The sequence below is a fragment of the Nerophis lumbriciformis genome, linkage group LG39 (assembly GCF_033978685.3).
Source record: "Nerophis lumbriciformis linkage group LG39, RoL_Nlum_v2.1, whole genome shotgun sequence".
NCBI classification, from domain to species: Eukaryota; Metazoa; Chordata; class Actinopteri; order Syngnathiformes; family Syngnathidae; genus Nerophis; species Nerophis lumbriciformis.
The window spans coordinates 5,126,246-5,139,285 of record NC_084586.2 but is presented as its reverse complement, the minus strand read 5'-3'; the positions used below and the strand labels follow the sequence as shown (position 1 = coordinate 5,139,285).

Here is a 13,040-nt window from a genome sequence, read left to right as displayed (position 1 = left end):
CAATGGGGTTCAGATCTGGTGACTGCGCTGGCCACTCCATTACCGATAGAATCCCAGCTGCCTGCTTCTTCTCTAAATAGTTCTTGCACAATTTGGAGGTGTGTTTTGGGTCATTGTCCTGTTGTAGGATGAAATTGGCTCCAATCAAGCGCTGTCTACTGGGTATGGCATGGCGTTGCAAAATGGAGTGATAGCCTTCCTTATTCAGAATCCCTTTTACCCTGTACAAATCTCCCACCTTACCAGCACCAAAGCAACCCCAGACCATCACATGACCTCCACCATGCTTAACAGATGGCATAACAGCATATTTTCAGTTGTTCTGCGTCTCACAAACGTTCTTCTTTGTGATCCAACACCTCAAACTTGGATTCATCCGTCCACAACACTTTTTTCCAGTCTTCCTCTGTCCAATGTCTGTTCTTTTGCCCATCTTAATCTTTTTCTTTTATTGGCCAGTCTCAGATATGGCTTTTTCTTTGCCACTCTGCCATGAAGCCCAGAATCCCGCAGCCGCCTCTTCACTGTAGATGTTGACACTGGTGTTTTGCGGGTACTATTTCATGAAGATGCCAGTTGGGGACCTGTGAGGCGTCTGTTTCTCAAACTAGAGACTCTAATGTACTTATCTTCTTGCTCAGTTGTGCAACGCGGCCTCCCACTTCTTTTTCTACTCTGTTTAGAGCCTGTTTGTGCTGTCCTCTGAAGGGAGTAGTACACACCGTTGTAGGAAATCTTCAATTTCTTAGCATTTTCTCGCATGGAATAGCCTTCATTTCTAAGAACAAGAATAGACTGTCGAGTTTCAGATGAAAGTTCTCTTTTTCTGGCCATTTTGAGCGTTTAATTGACCTCACAAATGTGATGGTCCAGAAACTCAATCTGCTCAAAGGAAGGTCAGTTTTGTAGCTTCTGTCCCGAGCTAAACTGTTTTCAGATGTGTAAACATGATTGCACAAGGGTTTTCTAATCATCAATTAGCCTTCTGAGCCAATGAGCAAACACATTGTACCATTAGAACACTGGAGTGATAGTTGCTGGAAATGGGCCTCTATACACCTATGTAGATATTGCACCAAAAACCAGACATTTGCAGCTAGAATAGTCATTTACCACATTAGCAATGTATAGAGTGTATTTCTTTAAAGTTAAGACTAGTTTAAAGTTATCTTCATTGAAAAGTACAGTGCTTTTCCTTAAAAAATAAGGACATTTCAATGTGACCCCAAACTTTTGAACGGTAGTGTATATTTTGTGTTGAATTGTGCTTAATAAGCGAGTCGGGTTAACGTTCAACAAGGCGCGCTCTGATTGGTCAGAGTTCAGTGACGTCACGTGCGCAATGCGTCCTAACACAGACCAAATCAGTTCCGTTGAATGCCAGCAAGAGTTCAGACGTGCGGCAGCAACTCTCCGCTTAAACGCTTTTTAACACAAAACACTTATTCAGAACTTCGCTGACGGATTGACTTTTTGTGCTTCTCTTTTCTTTTTCTTTTTTTTTTTTTTCCCATTTTCACTCCGTGTTTCATTTCGGAGTTTTAACGCTGAAGTGTCTTATCAAAGTTTCCAGCATGAACACCGGGCCGACACTGGGCAAGCTCTGTGTGAGTAAACCTCTACGAATACTTTTGTCTACATACTTTTTGTTAATGGCACACTCATATGAATTAAAAACACTTTGCATGTCAGTAAAAAGCAATGACGTAAGGCATTTGAACTAAGTGTACGGGCCACTGTATTCATAAATGAACGATAACAAGTGTCACTTAGATAACGTTAAACATAATACGTGTGTGTAACAATCAAAAAGTACACTCTCACCATATGTGTTTATTTTTGTGCTTTTGTATTTTTTTTAAATATAACAATGTATTTATTGATGATTGCAAGCTGTTTTGGTAGTCTAGTTAGTAATACCTCAACTCTTGAAGTGATGTTTAGGTTGTTTTTGTTTATTACTGGACTAAGCATTTTCCAATCCTGTATTGTATTTCCTTTTGTATTTTATTTTATGTTAATTTTGAACTTTACTAGTATTATTATTATAAATGCCGCACCTAAACGCTCGGGGCGGTGTGTTCCCGGGAGTCAACCTTAAAGGCCTACTGAAATGCCATCCATCCATCCATTTTCTACCGCTTATTCCCTTTGGGGTCGCGGGGGGCGCTGGAGCCTATCTCAGCTACAATCGGGCGGAAGGCGGGGTACACCCTGGACAAGTCGCTACCTCATCGCAGGGCCAACACAGATAGACAGACAACATTCACACTCACATCCACACACTAGGGCCAATTTAGTGTTGCCAATCAACTTATCCCCAGGTGCATGTCTTTGGAAGTGGGAGGAAGCCGGAGTACCCGGAGGGAACCCACGCAGTCACGGGGAGGACATGCAAACTCCACACAGAAAGATCCCGAGCCCGGGATTGAACCCAAGACTACTCAGGACCTTCGTATTGTGAGGCAGATGCACTAACCACTCTGAAGCCCCCCTACTGAAATGCGATTTTCTTATTTAAACGGGTCCATTCTATGTGTCATACTTGCTCATTTCGCGATATTGCCATATTTTTGCTGAAAGGATTTAGTAGAGAACATTGACGATACATTTTGCAACTTTTGGTCGCTGATAAAAAAGCCTTGCCTGTACCGGAAGTAGCAGACGAGTAGCATGACGTCACAGGTTGTGGAGCTCCTCACATCTGCACGTTGTTTACAATCATGGCCACCAGCAGCGAGAGCGATTCGGACCGAGAAAGCAACGATTTCCCCATTAATTTGAGCGAGGATGAAAGATTCGTGGATGAGGAAAGTGAGAGTGAAGGACTAGAGGGCAGTGGGAGCGATTCAGATAGGGAAGATGCTGTGAGAGGCGGGTGGGACCTGATATTCAGCTGGGAATGACTAAAACAGTAAATAAACACAAGACATATATATACTCTATTAGCCACAACACAACCAGGCTTATATTTAATATGCCACAAATTAATCCCGCATAACAAACACCTTCCCCCTCCCGTCCATATAACCCGCCAATACAACTCAAACACCTGCACAACACACTCAATCCCACAGCCCAAAGTACCGTTCACCTCCCCAAAGTTCATACAGCACATATATTTCCCCAAAGTCCACAAAGTTACGTACGTGACATGCACATAGCGGCACGCACGTACGGGCAAGCGATCAAATGTTTGGAAGCCGCAGCTGCATGCGTACTCACGGTACCGTGTCTGCGCATCCAACTCAAAGTCCTCCTGGTAAGAGTCTCTGTTGTCCCAGTTCTCCACAGGCCAATGGTAAAGCCTGACTGTCATTTTCCGGGAATGTAAACAATGAAACACCGGCCGTGTTTGTGTTGCTGCAGTCGGCCACAATACACTGCTTTGCTGTCTCCATTGTTCATTGAACAAATCGCAAAAGATTCACCAACACAGATGTCCAGAATACTGTGGAATTTTGCGATGAAAACAGACGACTTAATAGCTGGCCACCATGCTGTCCCAAAATGTCCTCTACAATCCTTGACGTCACGCGCTGACGTCATCATACCGAGACGTTTTCAGCAGGATATTTCGCGCGAAATTTAAAATTGCACTTTAGTAAGCTAACCCGGCCGTATTGGCATGTCTTGCAATGTTAAGATTTCATCATTGATATATAAACTATCAGACTGCGTGGTCGATTGTAGTGGGTTTCAGTAGGCCTTTAACATTCACGGACCATTCAGCTTGTTCGCTGCTTCCGGGAATTTATACAACGGGAATTAAATTATCAAAAGTGGACAACAAGCCCTTTGAACAAGTCGGTTAGACGGGAAACAACGTACTAAAAGCGGACCAATCACTGTCAAACCCAGATTTCCCATCTAACAAAGGTCTTAACTCATTCTCCTCCTATGCCACATCAATATGGAATGCACTCCCAACAGGTGTAAAAGAAAGTGCATCTCTATCCTCCTTCAAAACCGCACTAAAAGAACACCTCCAGGCAGCTACAACCCTAGACTAACACCCTCCCCCCACCACATCCCACCTCCCCGGATTGTAAATAATCAAATGTATATACTTGTTCTTATGCTTTCTGAGCTCACTATGTTCACTGCTCGCTGTACATATCCTACGAAGTGAGACTTACACTGTCACTTTTACCATGAATTGATTAACGTGGACCCCGACTTAAATAAGTTGAAAAACTTATTGGGGTGTTACCATTTATTGGTCAATTGTACGGAATATGTACTGTACTGTGCAATCTGCTAATAAAAGTCTCAATCAATCAATCAATACAATGTCCACTTCTCAGATGATATAATTGTTGATGACTGTAGTATGCTGATATCAACCCAACCTAACCCCCCCCCGCCACAACCCCCTCCACAGCCCACCCCCGGATTGTAAATAATTCAATGTATATACTCTGATGATTAACTTGTGTGATGACTGTATTATGCTGATAGTAGGGGTGTAACGGTACATGTATTTCTATTGAACCGTTTCGGTACGGGGGTTTCGGTTCGGTTCGGAAGTGTACCGAACAAGTTTCCACACGAACATATTAAGTAGTCGCCTCCGCTTCCTTCTGCCTCTGTCTCTGTCAGGACTCTACACAGCACCCAGCATGTCCCACCCACACAACCATCCGATTGGTTACAAACAGAGCGGTAACAGCCAATCAGCAGTGCGTATTTAGAGCGCATGTTGCCGGTGCTTAGCGTTGAGCAGGTAAGCATCAGGCAGCGGACTCTCCCCAAATGATAATAAACACCTCCCAGTCAACTACTAGTAACATCACTATGAGCCCGTTGATCTTCTAGAAATATAAAAGGCAGCTCAGCTCGCTCGCAGTCCTGGCTTGAGGTGAAGGCTAATTCGCTTTTAGCGTAACGTTAGCTCATTTTCCAGTGTGTGTGTGTGTGTGTGTGTGTTACGGACAGCAAAGCCCTGTCTGTCTGTTATTTCACTTTACCTTTTTCTGTCTTGATTGAGCTGTGTTGAAGCAGCAAAAAAGGACATTATGTTAAATGAAGAGTTTCTGTCTCTGATAGTTGATATAATAATGTAACTACATCATTAAGCCCACATGAACTCCATGGTGTTCAGGGATGAATAGTCTCTCCTATTGCTATTGTGCTATTTTTTCAGCTATAGTTACATTAATCATTAGTAATGCAGCAGCCTAGTTTTGAATGGCAGGGTGACTGCTATCACATGTTGATAAAAATATAACATTTACATAATAAATCAACTACAAGCTTCCCAAATGCTGTAATAAATTAAGCATGATGAGTTGACTTGAAACTGTTTAATGTTGCACTTTTTATATGTAGAAGAAAAGTTTTGTCATTTTATTTAATCTGAGCAACAACTTGAGGCAGTTTAATGTTGATTAATGTGGGCAGAATTATTATAGTGTTCCCAATGTTAAAAGGATAAAGCCATTGTTTACAAATTTGGTAACTAAATAACTAAAACATTTATATTTTGTTGTTTTCTTACTGTACCGAAAATGAACCGAACCGTGACGTCTAAACCGAGGTACGTACCAAACCGAACTTTTTGTGTACCGTTACACCCCTAGCTGATAGTATATATTTGTACCATGAATTGATTAATGTGGACCCCGACTTAAACAAGTTGAAAAATGTATTCGGGTGTTACCATTTAGTGGTCAATTGTACGGAATATGTACTGTACTGTGCAATCTACTAATAAAAGTTTAAATCAATCAAAAAAAAAAGCTTTTACGGTCTGCGTAACAAAACGCTGACTATAATCATAACGTCTATGAACAAATGTCGATAACGAGGCACTCCTGGCTGTACTGACAAGTTGTTTTAGCTAATAGCGACAAACAAATGAGTAATTACTGAATGATTGTAAAAATTGTGTAACGATTTGTTTCAACGATTCAATTCAAATCATTATTTGAAGTTGCCTATACGATATTAGTTTATTTTGGACGATATTAGTTTATTTTGAACGATACGATTCTTAACGATTCATTGAGTTGAAATGGATTCACTAACTTGTTAATAAAAATCAATTAGTGTGACTGTGAAATTAATACTGGATACTACACAGTGTTGGTGAAGTTTCCTATATTCCTGTTATTTTTTGTAACGGAACTTCGTATAAATGTATTATGGATACAAACAACAATTAATAGCCGATGCATTTACATCTCATTTGAATAAAGTGCAAATGGCAGCTCCCTCCATCAGTGTGTGAATGTGTGTGTGAATGGGTAAATGTGGAAGTAGTGTCAAAGCGCTTTGAGTACCTTGAAGGTAGAAAAGCGCTATACAAGTACAACCCATTTATCATTATCATTATAACTTACATATTTTCAGGTTGAATAGAAAGTGGTTTGACCTGTTACTCCTCTCATTTAAATGAGTATTTTTTTAATGTAATTTTTTATATACATGTTACAGGTTATATATCTTTTATTATTGAATGTATCAAATGTGATGAATATTTAATGGAAACAAGCCTTTTGGCTCTTTGTGCCATCCATTTGCCTTTTTAAAGCAATACATGGATTCAATTCTTTAAGATATCAATAAACTTCTCAATCTCAAGTAGCTACTGTACGGTGGCCAGGAAAAGTAACAACAAACGCCACAACACAACTACATCAAGCCACAACACAACAGCTTTCAGCTGTTCAAACGCCATAACATAGCAATTGTAAGCCAAAATACAACAACATAAAGACACAAAGGAGGTGACAGTGGACCAAATTTGGCTGTAGTTACAAACTATTTTAGCTAATAACCACTGTGTGCATTGTGATAAACAGATGAGCAACGACTGAATCCTAACATAGATCACGATTGTGTAACAATTTGCTTCAACGATTCAATTCAAATCATAATTTGAAGTTGCCGATACGATTCAGGGACGATGTTAGTTTATCTTGAACGATACAATTCGAAATGATTCAGTGAGTTGAAATTGATTCACAAACTTTTTTTAATAAAAATAAATCAATCGGTGTGACTGTGAAATAAATACTGGATACTGAACATTGTTGGTGAAGTTTCCTATATCCCTGTTATTTTTTGTAAGGGAACTAGGTATAAATTATGGATACAAACAACTAAACAACAATAAATAGCCGATGCATTTACATATCATTCGAATAAAGTGCAACTTACATCTTTTCAAGTTTAACAAACACTGGTTTGACCTGTTACTGCTCTCGTTTTAATGAGTAGCGACTGTACGGTGGCCAGGAAAAGTCACAACAAACGCCACATAGCAACTGTAAGCCAAAATACAACAACATAAAGACACAAAGGACGTGACAGTGGACCAAATTTGGCTATAGTGACAAACTATTTTAGCTAATAACCAATGCGTGCGTTGTGACAAATGTATGAGCAATGACTGAATCCTAACATAGATCACGATTGTGTAACGATTTGCTTCAACGATTCAATTCAAATCATAATTTGAAGTTGCCGATACGATTCAGGGACGATGTTAGTTTATCTTGAACGATACAATTCGAAATGATTCAGTGAGTTGAAATTGATTCACAAACTTTTTTTAATAAAAATAAATCAATCGGTGTGACTGTGAAATAAATACTGGATACTGAACATTGTTGGTGAAGTTTCCTATATTCCTGTTATTTTTTGTAAGGGAACTAGGTATAAATTATGGATACCAACAACTAAACAACAATAAATAGCCGATGCATTTACATATCATTCGAATAAAGTGCAACTTACATCTTTTCAAGTTTAACAAACACTGGTTTGACCTGTTACTGCTCTCATTTTAATGAGTAGCGACTGTACGGTGGCCAGGAAAAGTCACAACAAACGCCACATAGCAACTGTAAGCCAAAATACAACAACATAAAGACACAAAGGACGTGACAGTGGACCAAATTTGGCTATAGTGACAAACTATTTTAGCTAATAACCAATGCGTGCGTTGTGACAAATGGATGAGCAATGACTGAATCCTAACATAGATCACGATTGTGTAACGATTTCCTTCAACGATTCAATTCAAATCATAATTTGAAGTTGCCGATACGATTCAGGGACGATGTTAGTTTATCTTGAACGATACAATTCGAAATGATTCAGTGAGTTGAAATTGATTCACAAACTTTTTTTAATAAAAATAAATCAATCGGTGTGACTGTGAAATAAATACTGGATACTGAACATTGTTGGTGAAGTTTCCTATATTCCTGTTATTTTTTGTAAGGGAACTAGGTATAAATTATGGATACAAACAACTAAACAACAATAAATAGCCGATGCATTTACATATCATTCGAATAAAGTGCAACTTACATCTTTTCAAGTTTAACAAACACTGGTTTGACCTGTTACTGCTCTCATTTTAATGAGTAGCGACTGTACGGTGGCCAGGAAAAGTCACAACAAACGCCACATAGCAACTGTAAGCCAAAATACAACAACATAAAGACACAAAGGACGTGACAGTGGACCAAATTTGGCTATAGTGACAAACTATTTTAGCTAATAACCAATGCGTGCGTTGTGACAAATGGATGAGCAATGACTGAATCCTAACATAGATCACGATTGTGTAACGATTTGCTTCAACGATTCAATTCAAATCATAATTTGAAGTTGCCGATACGATTCAGGGACGATGTTAGTTTATCTTGAACGATACAATTCGAAATGATTCAGTGAGTTGAAATTGATTCACAAACTTTTTTTAATAAAAATAAATCAATCGGTGTGACTGTGAAATAAATACTGGATACTGAACATTGTTGGTGAAGTTTCCTATATTCCTGTTATTTTTTGTAAGGGAACTAGGTATAAATTATGGATACAAACAACTAAACAACAATAAATAGCCGATGCATTTACATATCATTCGAATAAAGTGCAACTTACATCTTTTCAAGTTTAACAAACACTGGTTTGACCTGTTACTGCTCTCATTTTAATGAGTAGCGACTGTACGGTGGCCAGGAAAAGTCACAACAAACGCCACATAGCAACTGTAAGCCAAAATACAACAACATAAAGACACAAAGGACGTGACAGTGGACCAAATTTGGCTATAGTGACAAACTATTTTAGCTAATAACCAATGCGTGCGTTGTGACAAATGGATGAGCAATGACTGAATCCTAACATAGATCACGATTGTGTAACGATTTGCTTCAACGATTCAATTCAAATCATAATTTGAAGTTGCCGATACGATTCAGGGACGATGTTAGTTTATCTTGAACGATACAATTCGAAATGATTCAGTGAGTTGAAATTGATTCACAAACTTTTTTTAATAAAAATAAATCAATCGGTGTGACTGTGAAATAAATACTGGATACTGAACATTGTTGGTGAAGTTTCCTATATTCCTGTTATTTTTTGTAAGGGAACTAGGTATAAATTATGGATACAAACAACTAAACAACAATAAATAGCCGATGCATTTACATATCATTCGAATAAAGTGCAACTTACATCTTTTCAAGTTTAACAAACACTGGTTTGACCTGTTACTGCTCTCATTTTAATGAGTAGCGACTGTACGGTGGCCAGGAAAAGTCACAACAAACGCCACATAGCAACTGTAAGCCAAAATACAACAACATAAAGACACAAAGGACGTGACAGTGGACCAAATTTGGCTATAGTGACAAACTATTTTAGCTAATAACCAATGCGTGCGTTGTGACAAATGGATGAGCAATGACTGAATCCTAACATAGATCACGATTGTGTAACGATTTGCTTCAACGATTCAATTCAAATCATAATTTGAAGTTGCCGATACGATTCAGGGACGATGTTAGTTTATCTTGAACGATACAATTCGAAATGATTCAGTGAGTTGAAATTGATTCACTAACTTTTTTTAATAAAAATAAATCAATCGGTGTGACTGTGAAATAAATACTGGATACTGAACATTGTTGGTGAAGTTTCCTATATTCCTGTTATTTTTTGTAATGGAACTAGGTATAAATTAAATTCAACAAATTCAAACGCCATAACATAGCAACTTCAAGCCAAAACACAACAACATAAAGACACAAAGGACGTGACAGTGGACCAAGTTTGCGACGGATCAAGTGGCTGAGGCGGAATGTTAAAAGCGCTGTAATGAACAAAGTTGGAAAAGTGAAGTGTGACCACATTTCAGTCATAATGTTTTTTTTCAATACGCTCATTACACCATTTTTAACTTTCCACCTTAGGAACTTGATCTGTCTGCGAAACTTGTTTAAAGTTAAAGTACCAAAAAGTACTTTAACTTTATTTTAGCTAATAACTAATGCGTGCGTTGTGACAAACGGATGAGCAATGACTGAATGATTGTAAAAATTCCTAACATAGATCACGATTGTGTAACGATTTGCTTCAACGATTTAATTTGAATCATAATTTTAATTTGCCGTTACGATTCAGGGACGATATTAGTTTATCTTGAACGATACGATTCAAAACGATTCAGTTAGTTGAATTTGATTCAGTAACTATAAAATAAAATTAAAAAAAATCAATCGGTGTGACTGTGAAATAAATACTGGATACTGGACAATTTCCTATATTCCTGTTATTTTTTGTAAGGGAACTAGGTACAAATTAATTATGGATACAAACAAGTAAACAACAATTAATAGCCGATGCATTTACATCTCATTTGAATAAAGTGCAACTTACATCTTTTCAGGTTGAATAGACAGTGGTTTGACCTGTTACTACTCTCATTTTAATGAATAGCTACTGTACGATGGCCAGGAAAAGTCACAACAAACGCCATAGCACAACCACATAAAGCCACAACACAACAACTTTCAGCATAGCAACTTTAAGCCAAAACACAGCAACATAAAGAGTGACAGTGGACCAAGTTTGCAACAGATCGAGTGGCTGAGGCGGAATTTTAAAAATGCTATAATGAACAAAGTTGGAAAAGCGAAGTGTTACCACATTTCAGTCATCATTTGTTTTTTTAATATACTCATCACACCGTTTTCAACTTTCCGCATTGGCCACTTCCGTCAGTGAAACTTGTTCACTGTCACTTCCGTTGTGTCTAGGGATGATACTCAAAACCGATTTTCCTGGTTGTTCGATAAGAAAAGAACCGAGTCCTTGCACTCGAATCCCTTTTTGAGAACCGGTACCCGTTATCGAGACCACTATAGTAAAGAAAGATAGTTGGTTCTTTATTCGAATCCCTGGGAACGAATCCCGTCTCGACCAGAAATGCCCCGTGGGACATCACAAGAAATGACGTCACGTAGCTCAGTCATTAGGCACAGATAGGGAAAGCAGGAAAAAAATGGACCGGAAAAAGCGCTCCAAGGTGTAATAAAGTTCAAAACAAAAGGTATAATCCAATGAATAACTTTACTGAGAGATTTGAACAGGGTACAAACACATGACTAACACTTTTACGACCAACCGGAAACATAGCAACCAGGCTAGCAACGCACCTCCTTATACGGCAACGTTCTTAAAGCAACCGCAGCACATACATATATATATACAACATATATATCCCTTTTTTAACTTTTGTTTTTCTTTCCTTGTAAACAAAACAAAATCACACTGTATATGTGTTGTCTGTCTAATTATAAATAATGCAGACGAGGCGTGTTGGCTGAGTTCTTGACGTTTACTTTCACAGCGTGCTCATAACCTCATTCTTAGCTGCCGGGTGGGGACATGCAACAACACTTTTCGGGGCTACCGCGCATGCTCGTCACTCCCGTTGCGTGCTGGGTAGTGTAGTTGTTATATTCCCTAGCTCATAACATCACATCTTTCCGCCTATAAAGAAATAATGTTAACTCAATAAAGTGTATTTCTTTTTTTAGCTTTAACTTTTCATTTTTTTAGCATTGTAACCACATTTGCAAACAACTTTTCTCCTTATAGAATTTTCTTTCAATAAAGAAATGAAGTGCAAAAATGTCAAAGCATCATAACAAACAGTTATGTCAAATAGCAGCAGAAGTGCACTTTTTGGAGAGCTGTATTATTTTCAGTTTTGTACCCAAGGGACTGATTTTATTCAAAACATATTATTATTTATACACCTATAGTGATCACAGAGACAGGTTGTTTTTGTGTCACTGTATATGTTTGTTTTTCTGAAAAATCCCACTTAATATACTTTGGGTAACAACAGTCAATATTTATTTTTTTATTTTTTTATTTTTTTGGGGGGGGGTACAGTCAATATTTATTTATTTATTAGATTTTATTTTTTTCTTATATAATAAAAGTGAGCTTTTGTCAAACCAAATATTGTGTATTTGTGTGTCCTATCTGGACTCGATAAGAGAATCGATAAGGAATCGGTTCGATAAGAGGATTTGATAATAGGCTCGAACTCTATAATTTCTTATCAAACATCATCCCTAGTTGTGTCCATCACGTCCTTAGTAGATTAAAGTTGTGTTGTGGTTTCAACGATTCAATTTGAATCATAATTTGAAGTTGCCGATACGATTCAGGGACAATGTTAGTTTATTTTGAATGATACGATTCAGTGAGTTGAAATTGATTCACTAACTTTTTAATAAAAATAAATCCATCAGTGTGACTGTGAAATAAATACTGGATACTGGACATTGTTGATAACGTTTCCTATATTACTGTTATTTTTTGTGAGGGAACTAGGTATAAATTAATCATGGATTCAAACAACAAGTAAACAACAATTAATAGATGATGCATTTACATCTCATTAAAAGTCTGCTGTTTTTCAATCCAATGTTTTCTTTTCCCTAGCATCGATAAAATCATTGTCATGTTTTTATTGCTTTCCAGGAGGCCAACTTGCCAAGTACAGACTGATGTAGTTGAATCCTAGGAATTTAAATCGATGCCGTGGATTAATTGTTACACCCCTATTGTACAGTAGACAATGTTTGGCAACGATAAATGTAACAAATAGAGGTGGGAATCTTTGGGCACCTCACGATTCGATTACGATTCAGGAGCTATGTTTTTATTAAAAATCGATTATTGAAGTATCTTTAATCTATGTATATTAATGCAGTTTT

At 37.9% G+C, this 13,040-nt stretch overlaps 1 protein-coding gene across 4 annotated transcripts in view; it reads left to right on the top strand.

Annotated features, from left to right (window-relative positions):
- tnfrsfa (tumor necrosis factor receptor superfamily, member a) overlaps positions 1 to 13,040 on the top strand; it is a 110,007-nt gene that overhangs the window by 48,242 nt on the left and 48,725 nt on the right. Inside the window, exon 1 of one of the 4 annotated variants that reach the window (XM_061932048.2) lies at positions 341 to 1,607. The exons of the other annotated variants lie outside the window; for them this stretch is intronic. Coding sequence (XP_061788032.1) covers positions 1,575 to 1,607 — 33 coding nt within the window. The 5' untranslated portion in view covers positions 341 to 1,574. Of the gene's footprint in view, positions 1 to 340; positions 1,608 to 13,040 lie in introns of those variants that run through there. 4 annotated transcript variants of the gene reach the window in all.